This window comes from Coptis chinensis, chromosome 8, assembly GCF_015680905.1.
Source record: "Coptis chinensis isolate HL-2020 chromosome 8, ASM1568090v1, whole genome shotgun sequence".
NCBI classification, from domain to species: domain Eukaryota; kingdom Viridiplantae; phylum Streptophyta; class Magnoliopsida; order Ranunculales; family Ranunculaceae; genus Coptis; species Coptis chinensis.
Window position 1 is genome coordinate 84,082,217 of NC_141463.1, and position 25,292 is coordinate 84,107,508.

Here is a 25,292-nt window from a genome sequence, read left to right on the forward strand (position 1 = left end):
TCAGTCCTTACAAAACTAGTTACTAAGTAAAACGTGGATGAAGCTTCGGGATATTGCATAACGGCGGAGATTGCCAGTCTATTCGTGTCATTAATTTGGTTCGCTCCCACCACTACCATAGTACCATGTACTACAAGAAGAATCAACTTAAACTTACAAAACTTATACTGAAGGATTTCATTGAAAAGTTTATGTGACAATCATAACAATCAAAATGAAAGGTCATTCTAAATTCAAGTTCTCAACAAAAGAATCAAATAATCATACAAGACCATTATTAACTCTTACACATGGTCATCATCTTGCCCTGAAAACAAATCCTTACAAAGCTCCCCATAAAATCTACAAACCAAAATAATAAAAACAGGACACTTCAAATGTTTCCAACAATATAGAAGCTCTTCTACATCCATCATATCCCATAACTTTCCTTCTTCCACTATCATTTCTACTAAATAGTTCTGAAAACTACGACAAGGATCTTCAATTTCTTCTTGACCCTTAACATCACTTTTTATCATCCAATTAGCCTTCAAGTAAGCAGGAGTTAGTGATGGAAAGAGCAACTTTTCAGTCCTTCCTTCTCCCATACTTACTTACTAGCTCCCCAATCTCTTCTACCTTTTCTTTCTTAGCACGAAATGACGATAGAATTGCACGAATTCGAAAGATGACACTACAAATTATTTTAACATAATATATATGAAAGAACACTAGTGTAAGGAATAAATTGAACACAAACAACGTACAAAACTCAGATGGGAGACCCGTTATGAAGAGGAAATGAAGAAGTCAATTGTTCCCTTCAAGCCTCTAATGAATGCATCAACATCTTCTTTTGTGTTGTAGAAGTGGAGACTAGCACGCACACTTGCATTAATTCCCAAGTATCGATGGAGAGGTTGAGCGCAATGATGACCTGACAGGCTGACAGGATAGCCACTCCATACTGAAACTAAAAAACATAGGAAGTCAGAAACTTGTAGGTAGCTAACATGTGTTACGTGTATATATATCCATAATAAGAATGTGTTTTATCATTCACACATACACAACAAAATACCTCTCACGAGAATATGATAGAATGATAGATACAGTAAAAATATGAAGACACGAGTGCTCTCCAGTCTCCTCAAATGATATATTAGATATTTAGAGACATAACAAACAATTTTGACTAAAGAGGAAGGTAACACACAATAAACAAGTGTCTCTCACTAAATTTGAAAAAGTTTCACAATCTTACCTCTTGATCATGAAAAGTTGCAATGTCTGTTGGATGTATATTCTCAACATTGAACGAACAAAGAGCAGCACGACTGACGTGTTCTGAAGGAACAGGGCCATATATGCGGACGTTGGGAATCACACGCAAGCTTTCATGAAGATATGTAGCCAACTCTATCTGCATGGACACAGAGCAAGGAGTACTTTAACAACGTTCTCTAAAGTCTCTAACCTTAAAATTATAGATAAACCTATCAATTTTTCTTTTTCTTTCCTTGTTCAATTCCAATCCCACAACTTAGAAGGATATTTAACAATAACTAAATGCTGAAAAGACAGCCAGCTACAGCAAAGAGATGATTTGACCAATACTTTCCAATTAGCAGTTCTAAAATTCGTAAATAATCAAGATACCAACAAGGTGACATCACTAGAAACATATAGAGATGAAAGAGTGTGGTGGGGGTGGGAAGGATTTGCTCACCTCATAATCATGGATCTTTTGCATGCCAATCCCCGACAAATAATCAATTGCCGCTCCAAGCCCTATAACCTCCCCAATTGCAGGAGTTCCAGCCTCAAATCTGGTACAATTGAGATTGATAGTAAGATCAAACATTTTCTAGTTTCTATTTTCTTTCCTGGGATTCATTACGTATATATAAGTCGTAAGTAGGTGAAAGCGAGTTTTGTTAGACACAAGGTTCTTACTAAGCTAGCTAGCTAGCTAATATCTAAATTACTTAGAAACTAGATTGTCACTTTTTTTATAGTTATTAGTCACAAAACCTGTTTAAGATCTAGTGAATGAGGACCTTTTCAAAATGAAGGTCTTATATACTAATTTATTATGTAAACCTTATAATTTGTTTCATTTTCAAAAAAAAAAAGGAAAAGGAAACAAAAAATGAGTTGTATAGGACCGCCAACCATGTTATTACATGCATTAGATTTATGTTACATAACTGATTTCATCTTGTTCCAGATAAAACAAAACTACGGAAATTTTAAATTGTATATCATAAGGTTTTCAGTAGATTTTCAAACTTTGTAGAAAATAAATACTCGTTTTAGGGTAATAGAGAACAAGAAACTAGCAGATAAAGGGAAAGAATAGTTAAATTCTGGAAGTGTGTCTTCAAAGTAGTAGAAAGATAGGCAAGCATGTGATATTGCCAACAAAAAAAGGAAAAAGGTTATGTTCCTGTTATAAACAAAAGATCTGATCATAAAGTCTTGATTTAGCAATTAGAGTTTCTAAGTTACTGTTAAAAACCAGTTCACTTCAGGAATTCAAGCAATCAAATAAATACAGGAATATGCATACAAACAGACCATTTGTCCAATATGGGGTAGGCAGATGAGCAACAACAGTCTGCAGGTGATTAAACCATAGACTTGGTGTCAATAACCTAACCCAAAATGAAAGACAATAGGTGTGTGAAAGCAAAAGGGAAAAGGAATAGTTAACAAGCGATTAAATGACCAGGCAAATGAACTTTCTAGACAGAAACCTAGGCCATATCAATCTTCTCAGAGATATATATATCAGTGCTCTTTTACAAATTAAATTATGTGACTCATCAAATAATGGGTTCTAACTTCAAACACAATTCTAGTCATTCAATTTGTGGTGCACAATTCTAGCCGTTCAATTTGTAGTTTAGTGTATGTTAGGCTCCAAACAAATTCACTAACCTGGAAGGAGATTGTTCTGCATAAGTGGAATGATCTAAGAATACATCAGAAATCATTTTGCCACCGCCTGAAACATAAAAAAGCAAGTTACACATTGTGGTAGAACCAGTCTTAAAACTAGAATATCAGCTAAAATCTCTTTCTAAGAAAACCCTTTCAGTCCAAGATTACCTAGGAAAGGAGGCATGCCAGACAAGACCTTACTTTTGCCATATAGGAATCCAACGCCTGTAGGCCCACACATCTGAGACATGTTTATTACTTAATTTCATGTATGGATAATCATTGGGATGAAACATCACATTTAAAATACATGTAGAAATAGGTTTCAAAAACCTCATTTTAGATTATACGAACCTTGTGCGATGATGCAACAAGGAAATCGGCATATAGACTTTGCACACCAACCACCATATGTGGAACACTTTGACAAGCATCTACAAGTACTTTTGCCCCAACATTGTGAGACCAACTTGTAATATCCTTAATTGGAAGAACAGAACCTAAAAACACAAAGATAATCCATTATGGAAAAATGTTCAAACAACATATCGAACTAAGAACTTCTGTCAAATGCAACAAAGAATAGAACCAGTCCTGTTCTATTCAACAAAATAATACACACTGGAAAAATCCTAGTTATAATTACAATGTCACACAACAGATGTAAATCAACGAAGAAAATAGAGTATACAACACAAAATAATGAATTATACATTGTCAACCTCAGTATAGCTATAAAATGTTGACCATGACAATGATAACTCGACAAGAATGAATTAACAAAAACCAAAAGAAATCAGGGATATCAGTCACTTCGTATCCATGACAAAGTAACTTAGTTTGTAATATACTGGTGATTCTAAAGCAGTGAATAAATTCGTGCTAGAGTTATTTAGAGTATAAGAAGAAGATGGATATAAACGACCATTTCCTCTTGGAGGTAACCCCTTCAAAACGGCCCCCATTTTCTGAGGTGGTTTAAGTTGTTTGTCTGGACCAATCACATTTTGCTGTCCTGTGGTCAGTCTTTTCTGTGTCGACTCATTGCATACACCTAATCAACTCTTGTCCCCTAAGTCTATTCGTCTTGTAATTACCTAGAAAACTCTCATCTTTTCTCCTTGCACAGTTTAACAGTGTGACAACCTGAGCTCCTGAGCTTTCAATCAACTCCCATATATGCCACACCAAGTTATAGTGAACTACGACCCACACTGTCCTACTTTCCATTAATTTTTCAAAAGAATATTTCTGTCCAATAACCATCTTCATTCTAACCTTAGATTATCACTTACCTTGAAAAATAACTGAAACCAACTAAACATAAGCATTCTCTATGCGCTCTTCTATTTTAAGCCCACACACTCTTTCAGAAAAGGTCATGTGAACATCTATGAAGGGTGAACATACCCATCAAGCCATCACACCAGGTAGAATAAAAGCGTTAACAGAGAGACATAGATTATAGTGAATATAGATTCTTCAAAATGAACAAAAACATAAATATACATGCCAAGTAGGGGTGATAAAAGGGCCGGGCCGGGCTAGCCTGCCCCTCAAACCATAAAAGCCCTCATGATTGAGGGCGGGTCCCCCTACCTATTTGATATTGAGGGCGAGGTCGTCGAGTAGGGTCAAGCATGAAAACTCAAGCCCTTAACCCCGCCCATCGGCCCTCATTTTTGAGGGGCAAATGAGGGGCGGGGTCGGGGCCGGTCTAATTATACTTCACTAGTTTACTATTTTTTTGTAATTTTTTTTTTTTTTTTTTTTTTTTTTTGTAATTGATTTAATGATATGTATATAAGTATACAAAACTAATTTTTATATCTTTAGAAAAAAATAGATAGAGATGGTGGAAGAGATGATATTCTTAAAATATCTACATTTTTAATATTTAACTATGTTGTTAGGTTGGATTTGCTTTATGTATGACTTATATACATATCATTAAATCAATTACAAAAGTGCATATATTATATTATGTTATAATTTATCCTCTATTGAAAACTAATTTAATAATTTTTTTATACAATTTAGATAATTATAGTATAATACATAAATATAATGTAAAATAACAAGAAAATATGGTTTTCTTTTAGGGTTTACACAAATATATAGTATAATACATAAATTATCACCTCTATTTTGGGTTTACACAAAATAATCATAATTCACTTTTCTTTTTATATTTGAACTCTTTTACTCAAATTACAAAATACCTCATATGATATGTGGTAAACTACTATTATTAAACATCATTTGTAGTGAAAATATTTAGTTCAAATAGGGATAATTGTGGTACCTTACATATATAATGTAAAAAAATAAAATATATCTTATCGAAAAAAAAAAAAATAATTGAGGGCCAAGTGAGGGCTTGAAGGGGGCAAATCTTGGCGGGCCTATGCTCCGAACCTAGACCCTAGCCCACCCCTAACAAGAATGAGGGCGAGGCCCGGCCATCCCTCAAATCTGTGGGGCCAACTTTTGAGGGTTTGACACGATTTTTTAGGGCGGGTTGAGGGCCTGAGGGCCAAATTATCACCCCTAATGCCAAGTGACAATTCCAAACAAATGAAATCCAATCAAAGACCATTAATACTGAGTAGTTGAGAATGCTCCCAGTGACCCACGTCAGCTCATTTTTTTTCTCTGAGACTGACACATCAGATTTTATATAAAAAAAGGAATTCTACGCCCTTTTTTGGCAATTTCAATTGTTCGTCACCCAAAAGGCCAAAATAGATAAAAACCTCTTTCCATATTTTTTTTTTTCAATTCTACGAAACACTCCCAACTCTCCAAAAAAAAAATTTGTCTCTTCAAATCCTCTCTCTTATTCATCTCTTCTTTCAAAATTAAACGAGGTCAAAAAGAATGATAGAGTGATGAAAACATTCTCCAAAAAAAAAATCCATCTCTTCAAACCATTTCTCTTATTCTTCTCTTCTTCCAATATCAATCTGATTTGAATCGTTTGTTCTCCTCAACAACACCAGCCTAACCTCAACAACAACAGAGAAAACAGAAGAAGTTTCGTTCTTTTTATCTTCTCCAAAGACTCTTCGTCAATTCTATCTCATCAATTGTTTTCTTCTTCATATTCAAACATTGAATTCTGCTCCATCAATCAAATACCCTGCGGTTGTATTGGATATCCAAACTATTTTTGTATCGTGAAGTGGTCCCTCACTTGCTACCACAAGAAGCCAATCGAGCAGAAGAATCATTAAAAAGCTAAGCAAAATAGATTGGTTCATTTTCAATAACACATGGCGGGTAAGTATTGGTGCTTTATTTGCTTGTAAAAACTGGTTCAGTGTTACCAAAAGGGTTATGATTACTTAATTAATGGATTTTCTGATGGTGCTTTACTTCATCAAGTATTGAAGATAGAAAAAAATATATCTTTTGAACTTAGAATGTGTGCTAATCATTGCTATGTATGATATCAACCACTAGTGGTGGCACAGATGACAGATCTGTCAATTTTGCCACGCGTTTTTGTGTTTCATACTATGCCTGATTCTTTTACTTGATTGAATCGAATAGTTGCCAGTCTTTTTGTCGGTTCCGATGTTGGGAACGGTATTCTAGCGACCTTCACTCTTCACTTTTCTTTTGTAACTGTTTGATAGGTTCTCGATTATCTTCGACTCCATCACCACGATCTGCATCGAAGAAGCTGGCATCTACACTACGTAGCCTTTCTTTTAAAAGCGTGGAGAACCAGCTCAAGACAATGATGAGCTCCTACAAAGAAGATGACCCTGCAAGGATCTTGAAATGGCATATGTAGCACACATTTCCTTAACATGGGAGACACTTCACCGTCGGTACATGCTCACGAGCACGAAAGTCCTACCGTTACAACCATCTTTGCCGCCAGGCCAGCTTCAGCTAGTTCCTGTGTTCTATTACGAGGTAACTTATGGCGAAGTTTTTTAACAGTTTCATTTTTTTTTCTAAGACAAATGTTAGCTTTTTGTTATACTAATACCCTCCATTGAGCCCGGGCCGCACATAATAAGCATGTGCGAGAATAGTGTTACTGACGTAAGAGCTAACCAAATCTTTTGGATGGGATCTGAGATGATTCTTCCATGCAAAGATGACGTGCAATAACTCAATAGGGTTCTTTTTGGCGAAAAGCTTGAAGACAAAATGAAGGTATTGTATTGTGGTTTTATCTTTGAGGGCATGTTTGAGATGGTCCAAGTTGCTTTGAGGTGTTATTGACATATGAACTATGAGCTATTGATTCATGACTGCACTTCCAATAACATGTTAAATGCGTGTACAAGTCGCTTTTGATTCCTCTTTTTTCCTTACATTTATTTTCTATTGAACTATTTTTTTTAATCAGTTGATCATTTTAGATCAATAATCAGTTGATTACCTACATAATTACAATGTTTATTGAAACTTTTGTGTTTTGTGTTTCATTTTTTCCCCCTGTTTGGCTATGGGTTTTGGTTTCTCTAATGCTATTTTCGTGTTAAAACAGGTTTCAATCTCATCTGTTGCGCTGCATCCATACATCATGGCAATGGTCATATGTGTTATGAACTTTTGGTAAGCTTTTATGGTTTTTGCACTAATAGTTTCTTGCTAATTGATTTTCTCTCAACAACCAAATGCAATGTATTTGGCATTTTATAAAAATTTGAGAAGTTTTGATAGTCGGTATCTTCTCATAAGTCGAACTGCACGGCGGAAACATAGCTGAAATATATGGCAGAATCTTATAATAAACTCGAAACACAGGCACAGGAGTTGGGTGGTGAAGTGAGCAGTTTGCGTGCAAAAGTTGAGACTTTAGATGTTGAACTTCAAAAAGAAAAACAAAACCACCGGGATGCTTTGGCCACATGCAAATAACTTGAGGAACAATTACAAGTTACAAAGGTTAGAATAAACTTCTTTTAGTGAATTCATATTAATCATCTGAGTCAATATTACTTGGCTTGCTTGGTTTCAGTCTTGGTAACTGAGGTCTTTATTTGGGATCGAACGACTGTAATCTAATCTTGATTGACTATTCTTTGTTGAGCTCTTTGATTTTCTGATTCTAACTTGGTCATGGTTATAAATAACTGATTTTGTCGTCTTTCTGACAAAGCTCAACTCTTTGAATGTAGTTTTGCTCAGAGTGATTGAGAACCATATATATAGCTTCGTTCTTTTTCAATCTTAAACTTTTTATGCCATTGGAGTTACTTCAAGGTGCATATTTTGCAACCTCACAAATCTAAAAAGTCCTTGATTGAGAGACCTCTATTCAAGAAAAAGATTAGCCTTATAGGGTTTTAAGGAGATATATATGCTGAATTGATTAAATGAGCATGATTCTACGGGTTTACAATTCTACAAGTTAGTTCTACTCGCTTGAATCATCAAAACTCTGTTCAATAAGTAGAAGAAATGTATTATTTTCTTACTTATTGGCTGTTAAATGTTAATCATTCATGGGTCATGGGTCATGGGTCAGTTGTGATTCTAAGTTTTATTTAGCTTCAGCACCATCTTCGACCAATTTTTTTTTTAGATTTTTAGATTTTGATTGTGATTAATTGTTGCCTTTGATCAATTTCCTCATGGATAATAAGGACGATGTAGCAACTACTGCAATAATTGTTATAATTGTTTACTTTGTCAAATGTGAATAAGTTTTAGATACCTCGGCTACTTTCTTTAGCTCCCTCCCTACATTATTAGCATGAAGTTATAGATATCATATGCTTACAAATAATTACTGGATAGATTAATCGTTTGTTACTGTTAAGTTAGTCGAATAAGGATATCATTTAAGTAAAGCACTTACTAGATAGATTAATTTAATAGTTCGTCTTCTGATCGGTAAGTTAGTCGAATAAGTTTTTTGCCATTGATAAGTCATTTTGGTTAATTACATGATTAAATTTTCTCCAGGGGCGTCACCTCCGGATGGTTTTTCTCGAGTCGATTCCTTGCTCTTTCTATGATCGCTATGGCATTCTCATTTTATCGAGATCGCGACAAAAAAGGTGCGGAGGAATGTTCCATGTTCCATGGAAGCCTACAGATCTTCCTGTATTTATGTTTGGGCTATTGGTAATCGACAATGAGCAAGCCCGCACGCATCGCGGACTAACCTCAATAAACTTCGTCCTCAAAACTATAAGGCGTGAGACTGAGCACAACAAAGATGATAAGCAAAGGAAGGAGTGTTCGGTATTCATCCATGCACGCCCCATAAGTTAAATGACGATCCGTCGCTCCATTTCCTTTCTTGCCGGCTCCTGTGTATGCTGATTTTGACATGCAAATATATGATATTGTGGACCCTGCATTTTCCAAAGCCCAAACTGAATAAAAGTAGAACCTGTCCTCTGTCTCAAGGTGTTGGTGCCTTCAAGGGTTTTTTATTTTTACTTCGTTTATTTTGTTTTATGAGAATCGATCAGTATTTAGTTGTATCATCAGTTGATGTATATACACATTGTATAACGCTTTGAATAAAAATAAAAATAAACCCATTTCAGTTATTTCGTCATTTCTGGATCCCTTTGTTCTCGAGTGTTTTGTGACAATTATTAACTTTTCTGTGGACACAAAGCCAATGTCACCGGATAGCTTCATTCGTTGGGGCATCATCCTGATTGGATGTGACATGTGAGGAACCATTTTTTTGCAATTTGAGGGTTTTAGGCCAGTGGTGTTAGAGGCGGTACCTGATTGTGAAGCGGAGTGCTCCACATGGTTTCAAGATAGGCTTATAATGACTGATGTCCTTATCAGATTGACTTTTGATTGTCTCTTGATTAACTGAGAATGAAATTGATCATTCTAGCCAACTAGATTTTGAGGCTGATATGAACTTAACGTACTGGATTTTTCGTAAGAATAAATACACTACAGAAATACACTTTAAGTAAAATCAGGTCGATCAGGTTGATTTTTGTGATGTATTTACATACGAAAGGACTACTTCTACCCTTTAATGTGGCTCTATCCTCGTCAGCCCGGGGATTTCATAATGAGATGGACACCATGGATGATCTCGGGCAATACCAACTTAGTGTGAACTGTTTTCCTTGATCAAATATTCAAATTTATTAAGTACTACACCCTATACAGTAACTCTTTCCAAGATAGATAGGTTGGGGGCAATAGCAACATGTAACAAACCACGAGCCACAAGCCATGCAAATTCGCTTTACAAACAAACAAACAAGTAGGCAGTATATATGATATCTGAGAGCGAGTATTTTTAGTTTTGTCCAAGATGGCCATGGCCCATGCCAAAGCATTAGAGACATCCCGAATTGCGAGTTCTTGCTATTAAGCAGCCCACGGCGAAAGGTCGAGACAGGTTTCCCACTTTGGATTTTTTCATCGATCGAGATAGCTAGATTAAGGTATGGTTACATTTCAATTTCAAGTACCTATGATGGCTGTCAATGACGAGAGTCCGGTTTTCCTGTCACAATTTTGGTCTCCCAACTATCCATCCAATAGGAGAAGAGCAATTATTGACTCAAGAAAATTAAATTTTCTTAATAATTCCTTAAAATAACGAATAACTTAGCATATAGGAAAGGAAAAAAAGTAACATCACGAAACTCCTTATGATTTCGCCCTGGTTAAACAAATAGCTTCTTCAAATCAAATTCTTAAGCAATAGGAATATGCATTGACCAAGGGTCAATAGTTTTTCTTTTGAGTAGTTGGTGAATTTCGAGTGACACCATGCACAGTTTTATTTTTTTTTAGAATATATCCCTTAAATTTGGCAACACTATTTTTATAGGGTTTGTTGTCCGAAGTAGTTATAATCTTGGGGACAATGATATGATTTAAACGCTATAGTCTAACACACATTCTATCTTATCGATTATTTTAGAATTGACTTTGTATATTGATTAATGTTATATATAGGGTAATGTTGTCTTCTTGATTATATGTTTTCGAGATCCATAAAATTATGAGAAAAACAATTACACCCTAATCAAAATTATGATTAAGTGATATACCTCACGGAACATTAAAACACAAAAAAATGATTAAAAAAAAAAAAAAACCTTCAAATTGAAAATAAGTTTGGATGGGTACTCAAGCTTAACGAGGCATTTCTGAAACATGACATTCGATGTTAAGGCCGTTAGTAGTGATGGTGTGTCAAATATCGGATCGAAGGTTTATCCGTCCCCCTAAGCTCACGGTATGTTCGGCTAATGTGATTGAAGCTCGGGATTTGGTACCCACTGATAAGGGAAGGTATCTAGAAGTTTATGTTAAAGCTATACTTGGAAATCAGGCATTGAGAACGAGAATTTCTCAGAGCAGGACCATGAATTCCATGTGGAGATGACCTGAGAAGAAGTAGTGCATGCTTTTTTCCATTTTGGACATCTTCAATAAATAATAGATTCTATCTCCAGTTTAAGAAAATGGGGTTTTTAGTCCTAGGAGGAAAATTGGCAGTACAAACACAAATTTGATTCTTTAAAAAAAAAACCCCCCCGACTTCAACTAGGAAGATATACCTACGAAACATTAAAACACAAAAAATGATTAAAAAAAAAAAAACCCCCCCATCGCCTCAAACTACGAATCCTCAAAAAATGAAAAACCTTCAGCTAAAAATAAGTTTGGATGGGTACTCAAGCGAACGAGGCATTTCCTGAAACATGGCATTCTGATGCTGCGGCTATTAGTAGTGATGGTGTGTCAAATATCAGATCAAAGATTTATCTGTCCCCTAAACTCTGGTATGTTCGGGCTAATGTGATTGAAGCTTAGGATTTGGTACCCACTGATAAGGGAAGGTATCTAGAAGTTTATGTTAAAGTTATACTTGGAAATCAGGCATTGAGAACGAGAATTTCTCAGAGCAGCTCAATCAAGTAAGCAAGTTTTTCAAAAAATTCCTCTTCGTACTTTCCTAGATTGTTTGAGGTTTTAAAAACCTATTCAATCAAAATTATAAAGTAGCAAAAGGGTTAACCTCATTATATGTCCTTAAAAAGGAATTGCTTCTGGGTATATCACTTGAAACCTCTTCAATCGAAGGACCTCCTACTACCCAATTTTAGCCTCAATCACCTTTTCTTTTTCTTTTTATTTTTGTTAAATAATTAACCTCTGTTTACCTTTCTGTATGGTTTATGTTACAGAACATTTGAACCCTATAAATGTGAAGATTGGTGAGATCTGAGAGGCATTGAAATCTGTTACAGCAGAGCAAACGTACCTTAAAGCACGAGATGCTCAGCATCATCGTAGTAAGTTTCCCTTACTATTCATTTTGGCATCCACAAGCAATTACTATTGAATCATTATTTTCTTACATTTTTTTAGAGTTCAAACTTTTCAACAAGTCAGGTGTGAATAAGCTAACTACAACCTACAATTTTGGTTGCTTAGGCCAACTTCGATGATGATATATGTTAATCCCTTCAGCTCATGTGTTTCTTAACTATGAGTCCGCTTTGATTCTTTAGTATCCATCTCGAAAAGCTACTTAATAAGGATCAAAGTAACTTATATTAGAGAATTCTAGGTGAAAACACTAATAATGGGTGACTTATACTGTATGCCCGTGGGTGGGAATTTTGAGTTATACAATCTTTAGGTGGTTAATTCCTCAATGTATGTGGGGAAGGTGGAGAATATGAAACACCGACGCTTGACTGCCTCTTTTTACAAAGATGAGTCTCAACTTCTACTTTCTCTAATCATATTACTACCGTTTCTTCTTTCTTCTAACATACATGAGATGTTTTGCTGGAAATTTCCGAATTCTTTCTTCATTGAGAGATAATAACATTGTAACTTAGTATTGTATGGACAATATTTGTATTTACCTATGTTACATGGACACGCCATATTTTTTAAAATAACCCGTGTCGGATAGGTATTCACATGTCCGTGTATGGACACATATTGTAATGGATATACCTTAATATTCTTATATTTTGCATGTCGGACACTTTACATGGTCGGCCGGTTGGGACTTGATCCACCTACGATGAAGCTTTGCTCGGAGGAGCTTTTGCAAAATGGAACAAGCATTAGAAAATTGTGAAGCAGTAGCCGGGGAGTTTCAAGTGCTCTCTAGCTTCATCCACAATTCTTTTTGTTGTTTCTTGTTCACAGAAATGCTCACTTCCTCTCGAGAAAATAGAAATTCAGTCCAAACTTGAGGCATTCCTCGAGCAAAGAAGTGATTCCGACCTTGACAAAGAATTTTATCGTAAATCTTTTGACCCCATGGTCATATATGTTCTTGCACCGAACCTGCCAAAAGGTACCATAGTTATATTACTCATTCTTGGTAGTATCCATAACTTATATTACCAACGATTTTTCTGTACCTTTTCTTGATTGGGGTATGGTATTACCGTTGGAGGCCAAGGCACCTTCCTCACATGGACACTCACCTGTCTCATGCGGATAAAGTACATCCAGATGAATTGGATGAAGAGATCAGTTTTTTACTAGCCGTCTTTAGAACCAAATAGTAGGATTTCCACAATATATTTGCCTAACTTTTAGTTTATTTGTTTTTAGTTAGTTACTCAATACTTTTTGAATGTTCCGTGGAGTATAATTGTCCATTTTAAATGTCTATACATCTTTGTCAATAGTTTTATTGTTATCCCCTTCTAAGTTTGTTATAATAAACAAGTTTTTTCAATATTAAATAAACAATCCCCGCCATGGGCTATCTAAACTCAACACGGAATCCAACAAAGTACATTTCAATGAAGACCAACCATTTCTGTTACTGAAAATGGAGCAAATTATGTTAATTAGCTCTACAACTGAAACAGGTTTAATACTCAGCCAAGTAACAACTTATTCTACGATTGTTATAAATATTAACGTGTTTAACATTGGACTTGGTGTGTTGTTAACTTAGGGAATGTTGTCGTCTTGATACTTTTCCAGATTAGTCGGCAGGTATTGTCATCTTGACATTGTTAGCTTTCTCAATGTTCTACTGCTAATTGTGAGCTATATATTAAACTTATATCTGGCTTTGTGTTATTCTTTCCACAACCATGGAAACTGAAGAGACCATCCCAAAAGAGACAATGGTAGAGAAAGCAGATGAAGACAAAGAATTTGTAGTTGGGACCCAGAAAGAGAATAGGAGATAAGAAACCTGCTACAACTGCTAAAATAGCTAAGCCTGCAGCAACTATAAGGAATATAGGTCAAACCCGTTTAAAGCCTAAGCTAATAACGGCCAACTGTCGAGCGGGAAATTATGTATTGAGTGAAAGTTAAATCTGAGGACACTACGGATGATTCTTAGTATGATGTCATAGAGGTAGATGCTAAGGAAGATTAAAGATGACACATTTTATTGTCACACTATGGAAAGGGTTGTTTCCTTCTGATTGTTAGATAGGTTTGTTCTCATTAGTGTCGTTGTACATATACATATATTATTTATTCAAGTGGACTTTAGGCTTTTGAGTCATTAGCTATTTATGTAGCAAGTCCGGCCATAGGCCGGGCCAAATGGCTAGTAGTTAATTAAAATTTAGATTTTACACTTCAGATTAAAAAAAAAAAAAAAAAAAAAAAAAAAAAACAAACCCTTACAGCTTATGTCTCGTTTCCACCCCTTACCCCTGCAGGCCTCCGAACAATCTCATTGAGCCGTTCCAGTGGACCTTCAAACCTTGTTGAAGCTCCATCCATTAGAAACTCTGAGATACCAGATCCTTGGGGAAGTGACCATTGAATATGATCGTCCAAAGATTCGATTTGAAAGAGGAATTTCATGGCAAGTCGTACTCTTTCTTGGAACTCCTCAGTTGGGCTCTCACTCAAGCTTTTGAACATAGCAATCGGTAGTTGTCTAAAAACCCAATGCAACACCTCCACAAACAATTTCTCTATAGATGTATATAGATCTTCAAGTGTTGAGGGGGTTTCAGCAAGGATGCGATCAATAATGGCACGAACAAGAAACCCAGCAAGCCTACCAACACTATGATAATCGAGATCTGATGATTCCTTCAATTTAAAAAGGATCTGACGAGCACGATGCAAACCGGATTGACGTTGACGATACTCCTCAGGGAGGAGACCACTAAAGTCGCCATCTCTGCACAAATCTTTTGTATATGAAAACAATTTTTTTGCATATGGTGTCATTAGTGTTTGGTCAATGAAGAGAATGATTTCTTGGGCTTGTCTGAATGCGAGTACTAGAGATCCAACAAGATTACCTGGTAAGGAAACTTGTGCAATTTTCACAAGGAATACAATTGGAAGAGTGAAAGGATATTCCACTCTTCGAGGAGTGAAAGGAAGTTCCATTTGAAATTCCCTTCTAATATCAAAATCAGGGCGGTATGGGTATTTTCGAAAGAGTTGCAATAGATTAGTAAGTGGCTCACTACAGCAAACCTCCCTTAATCTGATTATATCATCCACACTTTTTCGCACAATATACTCACTGGCCACAATTTCAACTCCATGCCACCCACGGAGATAATAAGAAATTCCAACTTCAGACCGATGGAGATTATACACGCCTATATCGTCTATGTACAAATCAAATAAGTAACGCACTCGCTCTATTGGGAACACTATCAACCCCGACACTATCATGACTATTCTATTGAATAAAGATGCACACAACTTGTATAATCTATAGACAGTCACCCCCTTTATGAAGGTTCGATTATCAAAGTTCGATTTGAATTCCATGCGACTAAACAATGCTAGCCATCTAAAGACAACTGGGAAAGTTCCAACTATGACAGTCAGAATCTGGGTGACAACTATTATTGGCATGGACCAGTCATAATCAGACATCCCAGAACAAAACTTCACCTGCTTCAAAATGAGAGATCTTATTAAAGCTTGTATTAAGATGACTAAACACAACAGGCAGATTGTGCCAACACCGGCAGACGCCAGGTTTGTGCTTATTGTAAGTTGTGGATCATAGCAATAAGCGCACAGATAACATCCTTTCAATCGACTTAACATGCTACAGCTCCCTTCTCTAACAAACTTATTATAGCTACCAGTGGTGGAGCTATTTTCCTCTTTAATGGACGGATAAATCTGCCAGAACATTGAGAGCAATAGCACCATAAAGCACAAGACTATGATATGTTCTATGATGAACAGAACAATAACTCCAGTATGTATTTGTATACAGATGTTTACGACTATGGATATAATGTAAATGCTCAAGCCCATCAAATTTGAAAAAATATCGGCATCCCTGTAATTTCCAAAAGAAGGCATGAGAAAACCCATACAAACACATATAAAGATAGTCCCAGACAGTTTAGACAACTGATCCAGGTCACTCGGCATTGAGGTTGTTAGATCAGCGGGGAGTTTAGTTGCTATGGAAAGAAGAGTTAGAGAAACAGAATTGAGTGTGAATAGCTTGCAAGGTAGCCATCGCTTCTTTGTCCGATATCCAACTACGATATCATAAAGCATCAGTAGCATGCATACGGAAGAAGCCGCGGCTATGTATAAGCCAATAACAGGCACAGGGGAAGAGATCTTAGAATTATGTACAGTTCCATTGATACAACCATGGTTTGCCATTAATTGTTTCTCTGTTGTCTCACAGTCTGAAGGAGTGAAGGATGGACCTAGCTCTCCTTTAATAATGGCAATCGGAACAAGTTTTTTTTCTTTTTCTTTTTTTTAGATAAGCATTATTTTTATTGATGTATGAAGCAAGGTATAACATAGTGCACACTGCACATATGAGGGAGATTCTCATACGAACGATACATAAGCATAACTTTTATTGATGTATGAAGCAAGGTATAGCATATCCTCATACTGTCCCTAGCAGCCTAATTAAATCCCATTACTACTTAAGAGAGTATTCCAATAAAAAAGCATTCTTGCGGAGAATCTTGAGAACCAATACCACAACAAAGCTTTAACGTCAAGCAAGATTCTATCTATTACTTTGCCATTCTTTGATGTGACGCTCTATTACTTCTATCGCAAAGAAGCAGTTGCAGAAGTCAGTGAGTAAATGTGTACTGCTCAAGTGTTTATGTTAATACTAAAAAAGATTAGAAAGTGCTAGTATAAAATAGTTGACGCATTCTGGTTACATGTTCAACGAATGAACTTGTGTGGGTTTAATCCATGTCGAGAGCTCCAATTTCTAAACTTGGGCTAGTGAAAAAAAATCAAGGGAACAGCAAGCAAGCACCCATCATCTAACACAAGAAAATAACCATTTGCAGACAACAAACTTCTTGAACATACCAAATCCAAAGCAAGATAATATAATCATATAACAATTGCACTCGGCAGTTCTTCCCAGTCAAGACGACAAACACAGCAGTTCATCAGGAAGGTCTGTCAGGTCTGTCAGCACGACTAACCTAAACCTGTAAGTGTGTAAATAATAGTTGCAGCCTACAGCTCTCGGTTCGTTAGATAGCAACACAGCCCTTCACCAGGAAGGCCCGTGAGCAAAAACCTATAATTGTACATATATTATTACAGCGCTCCAGTGTATTCAGTATCTTGAAATACCATTCTAACCAACTAATAACTTAGTCATGTATCCTACAATATACTACATCTGTTTATTCTAATGTCAAGCACTTGTAGCCATCTAGAGCAGATGAGCACATGCAAAAACCACAAATCTAACGAAGGTGCAGAACAAACCATTTAAACTAGAAATTGATGTCCCAAATTTGTAATACAGTATACCTGCTTATTCTAATAGATAACACAAACAAAATATGTTTAAACTTTCAATGCATTAACATGGCTAGAAATGTAAACTACAGTTCTGCTGCGCTTAAAGCCCAAAACCTTGAAACCAAACAAGAAAAATATCACCCTTCCATTTCAAGTGAAGCAAATGATGCATTACTTCAGTACCGGTGTTCCAACTTCTCCTTCTCTTGGTAGCTCTGGACGTACCTGTACCTGCATCCGATACGAGTAACTGTTAGCATAGACTGCAAAAGGCTAATGAAAGATGACACTTATTAGCTATGTCCCTCCTTACAGCAACTTGAAAAGAAAACAAAAGGTAAACCGTCAGATTCTCTTGAAGTGGGATAATGAGGATGTTCATGTCCTCAGAACTAATGTGTCGGAGTAAATCACGGTTGCACAAAATTAGGAGTTCCTCCAAAGCAAACACATAAATGCAACACACAACCCACCCCAGGTTATAAGTAAACTATTGCCTATGGTCAAGTGTGCGACACAACACAGGTCACAGGACTGTATTAACAAGGACAAGAAGTACATGATAGGAAGAAATCTGCAATGTTTTGTTATTCAAATAACCAACAAAAGCTTTTCTTTGTGTTTTCTCCCATTCGTTGGCCTCTTTGAAACAGAACGAGACCTAAAACCTGGGATCATCATTTTTTTTTTGATCAGCAAAACAATACAGTGCATTAATTTTGATGATGTAGCCCAGAAGTACAAACATACATATACAGGCTACGCCTCAACCAAAACATCCCATCCAAATATGAGATATTCCAATTTCATTCACCAAACAATAGGATCCAGTCAATCTTATTGTTTACCGTGCATTAACAAGACGTTAATTATATGGGCAACAGCAGAAAATGGAAAAATCAGATAAAAAGCCTCAGACTTTATAATCCATAATCAAGCTAAAAGAGTAACACGAAAATTTTGAACGCTATCCAAAGGTTATCTTATAATAAATCAACATATTGTTCATCAATCTAACATTAAATCCAACAAAACCCAGTAAATAATATTCATCAAATCAATTAAAGTATCAAAACAATAATGAATCTTATATATATAAAAAGGTAGAGAGATGGGGTAATTACGCATAGACGCCGACAACAGGAGCGACAAGAAGAGTAGCGTTGATCCAATTCTCAGAAAACTTTTTCCCAAGCTTATGAGGAAGATCTCTCCATAAACCAGGCATCACTTTCTGTTGAAATGGTGATAAACTGTACACCACTGCCTTCATCTGTATTGGTGTCTTCCCCATTTTTTCTCTTCTTCTGCAAATGAAAATGGGTCAAGGCTGAAAAGGCGTATATCAAGTTACCAATGGTGATAAACTGTACACCAATGCTTGGGATGTTGGGATGGCATAAGTATTCAACTTATTTTTTTTAATTCTCTCTACTGCATATGATAAATTGCTTAGCATAAAAAAAGTAAATCAAAGTGCCCAAACATTGGGAACTTTTTTAGGTTTATACTCTTCCACTATATAGGGGCTGGCACACTTGGTTTGCAGAGTCGCACTGCTTAAAACCAAGCTGCTGAATTCTAGTCCTAACTCAACCTAAGTAGCTTCAGGTTGAGTCTAATCACCTAGAACTGAGAAAAACTCACATCTCAACACTGTACCAGCATAACTTTTTACGCTGAAATAAAATGGAGTAAATTTTGCATCATTTGGCAGTTGGAAGAACTGAAAAATACAAGTATACACAAGTATCCTTCCAAGGCTAGTCTTACTAATTGTCTTTTATTTATTTATTTATTTTTTTTATCGGTAAATAGATATTTCATTGATATAAAAATATAAAAACATAGAAATAGTAGGATGAGGTATCCTTACATTGAAAACCAACTAATTGTCTTTTATTTCAACAAGAGTCTTGATGCGTCAGTGGTTTCAACAAGCAGCTAAAAGTAATTCCTACAAACCAAGCTAGCAAATGTAACTATGCTTCTCTTTTATCCATTTGAAATTTGATGGAGACAAATGTAATGTTATAGCGCTAACTTCAGAGCCTACATGGGATTAAACTGTTCCAAGTTTAGCTCACTGAGATTTCTCGAACTAGATTATAACAAAATAATGAATTTCTTAAGATTGTGGATAAACTTAAAACATGAGTGCCTAAATTTGCAGAAAGTCTCGACTATTCTGAATCCATGTTCGGGACCTATTTACACATCTCGACTCTTGAAACATCTTGCAGGCCATCACAGGGATAACCGAGATCAAAGATGGCTGTAACCCGGCTACATGGATGTCGGAAGTCAGTGCTGCTTCTATTGAAATTCAACTTGATGTAGATTTTGCTGAAGTTTATGTCAACTCTACCCTCTATCAGTAAGTAGTATTTGAAAGAATACTTCACTGACTATGCATCTGCACAAGTTTCTTTTTAGTATCTTAAATTTCTTTGTTATTGTTCAACTATACTAATCTTTTCGTTGGTGTACATTTTAGGAGGAATCAAGAACTCATTGAAGAACTAAGTACTCCAGCATCAGGGTCCAAAGAAGTCTATTTTCCTACTGAGTTATCGCAAAGCTTTAGTACTCAATGCGTTGGCAGTTTCTGGAAATTTGTGTTCCTTGTTAACTTTGTAGCATATATACCAAGGGGCTATAAAGAGAATACTATCTCTGACTCTCTGAGTCAATATAACTATGTTTCTGAACCTTACCTTTGAAGGTCGATGGTGCTATGACTCGTACATAGTGTTTTTCACTTATAACTAAAATAACCTTAATACAGAGAAAAAAAAAAGACCAAAGGATAAGTAGCAGTACTACAAAACGAATTTCGAACCTGCGCACCTAGTATTTTCAAGAAGAAGACTCTGCATATCAACGAAGAGAAAACAATGAAAATTAAAGAAGAAGGCTTTACTGTACCTTGTTGAACTTGTTGCAAAACAGAATATGTTTGAGGTAGAAGACGATGAAGCTTGGAGAGTGGAGTTGTTAAATAGATTTGAGCCTAACAAACCCAACTATTCTCACGTGCTAGTCCTATTCTCAACTGAATAAGAGAACAACTATCAACTTAACAGAGTGGAAAGAGAATAAAATGCTTATTAAATGGTGTAATAGTAGTTATAGATAAATAATAAAAATGGCTTGCCTGTTTTATTCTTGGAAATATCAGTTGGAACTTGGAACAGATATAAAATGGCCTGCCTGTTTTCAAGGCTAATCTGTCTTCTTTCAAAAAATTAATCAGGAAAGTACTACAATCTATGAACAACATATCGAACTAAGAACTTCTGTCAAATGCAACAAAGAATAGAACCAGTCCTGTTCTATTCAACAAAATAATAAACACTAGAAAAAAACTAGTTATAATTACAATGTCACACAACAGATGTAAATCAACAGATGTAATTCAAAAAGGGTCATGTGAACATCTATGAAGGGTGAACATACCCATCAAGCCATCACATCAGGTAGAATAAAATCTTTAACCGAGACAAGGCATGAGAAAGGAGAACAGAAAAGTTTAAATAAGAAAAAGAACATGCCTACCAAGAGTGTTGGAGAAATGATGAGTGACCACCAGTTTCATCTTCTCTGACAGCATTTCTTTCAACTTATCGATATCAGGAACTTCTTCTTCTGTTAAACTAACAAATTTGAGTGTCGCACCAGTCTTTTGAGCCACAATTTGAAAAGGAACTATGACACTGTGATGTTCGGCAATCGTAAGTATGATCTGCATGAAAGCAAAAGAAGATTTTAAAGGAGACAAGCAAAGTGCCCCAAGGCTGAAATGCTTGGGTGACCAGTGAAAAAGAGACAACCAAGTACAAGGATTTACCTCGTCCCCTGGTCTTAAATTCAATAGGTCCCAAGAGTAGGCTACAAGATTCATAGCCTCTGTCGCATTTCGTGAAAAAACAATCTCAGTAGACTCTGATGCATTAATGAAACGAGACACCTTTATCCGCGCTGATTCATATTCATCAGCAGCTCTTGCACTAAAGTGTAGGGAGAAATTAGTTAGAATTCATGATGAAGATTATTTTCAGTAAAACCTCTTGCATCAACTGTGTGTTAAAAGGGATCTAAAAACATACTAGATTACATAATTACAATGTCACACAACAGATGTAAATCAACGAAGAAAATAGAGTATACAGCACAAAATAATGAATTATACATTGTCAACCTCAGTATAGCTATAAAATGTTGACCATGACAATGATAACTCGACAAGAATGAATTAACAAAAACCAAAAGAAATCAGGGATATCAGTCACTTCGTATCCGTGACAAAGTAACTTAGTTTGTAATATACTGGTGATTCTAAAGCAGTGAATAAATTCGTGCTGGATTTATTTAGAGTATAAGAAGAAGATGGATATAAACGACCATTTCCTCTTGGAGGTAACCCCTTCAAAACGGCCCCCATTTTCTGAGGTGGTTTAAGTTGTTTGTCTGGACCAATCACATTTTGCTGTCCTGTGGTCAGTCTTTTCTGTGTCGACTCATTGCATACACCTAATCAACTCTTGTCCCCTAAGTCTATTCCTCTTGTAATTACCTAGAAAACTCTTGTTTTTTCTCCTTGCACAGTTTAACAGTGTAACAACCTGAGCTCCTGAGCTTTCAATCAACTCCCATGCCACACCAAGTTATAGTGAACTATGACCCACACTGTCCTACTTTCCATTAATTTTTCAAAAGAATATTTCTGTCCAATAACCATCTTCATTCTAACCTTAGATTATCACTTACCTTGAAAAATAACTGAAACCAACTAAACATAAGCATTCTCTCTTCGCTCTTCTATTTTAAGCCCACACACTCTTTCAGAAAGGGTCATGTGAACATCTATGAAGGGTGAACATACCCATCAAGCCATCACACCAGGTAGAATAAAAGCTTTAACAGAGAGACATAGATTATAGTGAATATAGATTCTTCAAAATGAACAAAAACAAAAATATACATGCCAAGTGACAATTCCAAACAAATGAAATCCAATAGTTAATTAAACTTTAGATTTTACACTTCAGATTAAAAAAAAAAAAAAAAAAAAAAACCCCTTACAGCTTATGTCTCGTTTCCACCCCTTACCCCTGCTGGCCTCCGAACAATCTCATTGAGCCGTTCCAGTGGACCTCTAAACTCTGTCCAAGCGGGAGCCGTTAGAAACTGTGAGATACCAGATCCTTCGGGAAGTGACCATTGAATATGATCGTCCAAAGATTCGATTTGAAAGAGGAATTTCATGGGAAGCCGTACTCTTTCTTCGAACTCCTCAGTTGGACTCTCACTCAAGCTTTTGAATATAGCAATCGGTAGTTGTCTAAAAATCCAATGCAACATCTCCACAAACAATTTCTCTATAGATGTATATAGATCTTCAAGCGTTGAGGGGGTTTCAGCAAGGATGCGATCAATAATGGCACGAACAAAAAACCCAGCAACCCTATCAACATCATCATAATCGTGATCCAATTCCTTCAATTTTAAAAGGATCTGACGAGCACGATTCAGATCCAGATGCAAACCGGATTGACGTTGACGATACTCTTGAGGGAGCAGACCACTAAAGTCGCCATCTCTGCACAAATCTTTTGCATGTGAAAACCAATCTTCTGCGACCGGATCCGTTAGTGTTTGGTCAATGAAGAGAATGATTTGTTGGGCTTGTCTGAATGCGAGTACTAGAGATCCAACAAGATTACCTGGTAAGGAAACTTGTGCAATTTTCACGAGGGCTACCATTGGAAGAGTGAAAGGATATTCCACTCTTTGAAGAATGTAAGGAAGTTCAATTGGAAATTCCCTTCTAAGATCAAAATCAGGGCGGTATGGGTATTTTGGAAAGAGTTGCAGTAGATTAGTAAGTGGCTCACTACAGCAAACCTCCCTTAATCTGATTATATCATCCACACTTTTACGCAAAATATACTCACCAGCGTAAATTTCAACTTCAGACCAATGGAGATAGTAGCGGTCTGTATTGTTTATGTACGGACCAAATAATATGGAATGCACTAGGGCTATTGGGACCACCGTCAACAACGACACCATCATGACTATTCTATTGAATAAAGATGCATACAACTTGTATAATCTAACCTTTTTCAAGAAGGTTCGATTATGAGGTGTTCCCCATAGAATTGACCTTGACGATACTAATCTATTGGGGAAGAAACCGAAGAATTCCATGCGACTAAACAATGCTAGCCATCTAAAGACAATTGGGAAAGTTCCTACTATGACAGTCACAATCTGGGTGACAACTATTATTGGCATCGACCAGTCATAATCAGACATCCCAGAACAAAACTTCACCCGTTTCAAAATGAGAGATCTTAGTACAGCTTGTGTTAAGATGACTAAACACAACAGGCAGATTGTGCCAACACCAGCAGACACTATGTCTATGCTTATTGTAAATTGTGGATCATAGCAATAAGCGCACAAGTAACATCCCTTCAATCGACTAAACATGCTAATGCTCCCTTTTCTAATAACCTTATTATAGCTCCCAGTGGTGAAGCTATTATTCTCTTTAGTATACGGATAAAGCTGCCAGAACATTGAGAGCAATAGCACCATAAAGCACAAGACTATGATATGTTCTATGACAAACAGAACAATAACTCCAGTATGTATTTGTATACATATGTTTACGACTATGGATATGACGAAAATGCTCAATGACATCAAATTTGAAAAAATATCAGCATTCCTGTTATTTCCAAAAGAAGGCATGAGAAAACCCATACAGACACATATAAAGGTAGTACCACAGAGTTTAGAAAACTGATCCTGGGCACTCGGCATTGAGGTTGTCAGATCAACGGGGAGTTTAGTTGCTATGGAAAGAAGAGTTAGAGAAACAGAATTGAGCGTGAATAGCTTGCAGGGTAGCCATCGCTTTTTAGCACGAATTCCAGCTACGATATCACAAAGCATCAATAGCATGCACACCAAAGAAGCTGCAGCTATGTATAAACCAATAACAGGCACAGGTGAAGAGAACCTAGAACCATCTACAGCTCCATTAATGCAACCATGAATTGCCATTGTTTCTTTGTTGTCTCACAGTGTGAAGGAATGAAAGATGGACCTAGCTCTCCTTTAATAATGGCAATCGGAACAAGTTTTTTGTCTTTTTCCTTTTTTTTAGATAAACATTACTTTTTCCTTTTTCTTTAATAATGGACTTTATCTATTGATTCTATTATTGCATTTCGCTTTCTGAATATCTTGTCATTTCTAGCCCGCCCATAATATCCAAACAGTAGCATAAGGGCCAAATCATCTCAAACGAAGGATATGAATGAATCAAGTCCAAGCAATGCTGAAACTTGATTCTAGAAATATTTTCGGGAAAAATAAAATGAAAAGTAAATACATTAAGGGATACGAAAATCTTCACTGCCACATGTTTAATGCAACTTGTGTGTTAGATGTAATTGGATATTGCAATAAACGAGATAAAAGGATCAAGGATACAGGAAGGGTGCTCGATCTGACTACAGCCTAACTTGGATTTGGATATTTAAACTTCTCATTGAATACGCGAATTGGATTATCACAAGGCATATACAAGTGTAAGTGTGTAAGCCTGTAAGGTCTCAATACAACATTAAAATTTT

The 25,292-nt window shown here is 36.2% G+C and overlaps 3 protein-coding genes, 1 long non-coding RNA gene and 1 pseudogene across 5 annotated transcripts; 1 reads left to right on the forward strand and 4 right to left on the reverse strand.

The window, feature by feature from the left end:
- Nucleotides 1-142: 142 nt before the first annotated feature.
- LOC147483651 (cysteine desulfurase 1, chloroplastic-like) lies at nucleotides 143-23,775 on the reverse strand. Of its 2 annotated transcripts, none has more exons than XM_086578143.1 (9): nucleotides 22,726-23,775; nucleotides 21,491-21,650; nucleotides 21,199-21,385; nucleotides 3,283-3,428; nucleotides 3,097-3,169; nucleotides 2,926-2,992; nucleotides 1,712-1,811; nucleotides 1,247-1,405; nucleotides 143-949 (listed from the first exon to the last, which is right to left on the reverse strand). In XM_086578143.1, exons 2-9 carry the CDS (start codon nucleotides 21,542-21,544, stop codon nucleotides 806-808), a joined length of 930 nt encoding a protein of 309 aa, XP_086434269.1. In that variant the 5' UTR covers nucleotides 21,545-21,650; nucleotides 22,726-23,775; the 3' UTR covers nucleotides 143-805. The 2 variants fall into 2 exon arrangements, with proteins under 2 accessions (XP_086434269.1, XP_086434268.1); XM_086578142.1 differs by having other exon boundaries at nucleotides 143-955; nucleotides 22,753-23,773.
- LOC147483652 (transcription repressor OFP17 pseudogene) lies at nucleotides 285-590 on the reverse strand (annotated as a pseudogene).
- Nucleotides 7,125-8,886, forward strand: LOC147483653 (uncharacterized). The gene is made up of 4 exons (XR_015206005.1): nucleotides 7,125-7,217; nucleotides 7,439-7,506; nucleotides 7,699-7,839; nucleotides 8,863-8,886. It is a non-coding gene; the product is annotated as an uncharacterized LOC147483653 (long non-coding RNA).
- LOC147483654 (uncharacterized) lies at nucleotides 14,529-23,832 on the reverse strand. Its single transcript, XM_086578144.1, has 2 exons — nucleotides 23,764-23,832; nucleotides 14,529-15,603 (listed from the first exon to the last, which is right to left on the reverse strand). The coding sequence occupies exon 2, from the start codon at nucleotides 15,544-15,546 to the stop codon at nucleotides 14,533-14,535; it is 1,014 nt and encodes a 337-aa protein (XP_086434270.1). The 5' UTR covers nucleotides 15,547-15,603; nucleotides 23,764-23,832; the 3' UTR covers nucleotides 14,529-14,532.
- LOC147483655 (cytochrome b-c1 complex subunit 8-like) lies at nucleotides 17,588-20,513 on the reverse strand. The gene is made up of 3 exons (XM_086578145.1): nucleotides 20,491-20,513; nucleotides 18,765-18,947; nucleotides 17,588-17,865 (listed from the first exon to the last, which is right to left on the reverse strand). Exons 2-3 carry the CDS (start codon nucleotides 18,932-18,934, stop codon nucleotides 17,817-17,819), a joined length of 219 nt encoding a protein of 72 aa, XP_086434271.1. The 5' UTR covers nucleotides 18,935-18,947; nucleotides 20,491-20,513; the 3' UTR covers nucleotides 17,588-17,816.
- Nucleotides 23,833-25,292: the final 1,460 nt, after the last annotated feature.

Bases quoted from the DNA above. Each gene is read 5' to 3' on its own strand.
- LOC147483651 (XM_086578142.1), bottom strand. From the start codon at position 22,778: ATGAGATTGTTCGGAGGCCAGCAGGG. The intron at 1,812-2,925 runs GTTAGTGAATTT...CAATTGTACCAG, and splicing joins GCAGAACAATCTCCTTCCAG to ATTTGAGGCTGGAACTCCTG. The intron at 1,406-1,711 runs GTGAGCAAATCC...GTGTCCATGCAG, and splicing joins AAAAGATCCATGATTATGAG to ATAGAGTTGGCTACATATCT.
- LOC147483654 (XM_086578144.1), bottom strand. From the start codon at position 15,546: ATGATAGTGTCGGGGTTGATAGTGTTCCCAATAGAGCGAGTGCGTTAC.
- LOC147483655 (XM_086578145.1), bottom strand. From the start codon at position 18,934: ATGGGGAAGACACCAATACAGATGAAGGCAGTGGTGTACAGTTTATCA. The intron at 17,866-18,764 runs GTAATTACCCCA...ATGCAGGTACAG, and splicing joins CCTGTTGTCGGCGTCTATGC to GTACGTCCAGAGCTACCAAG.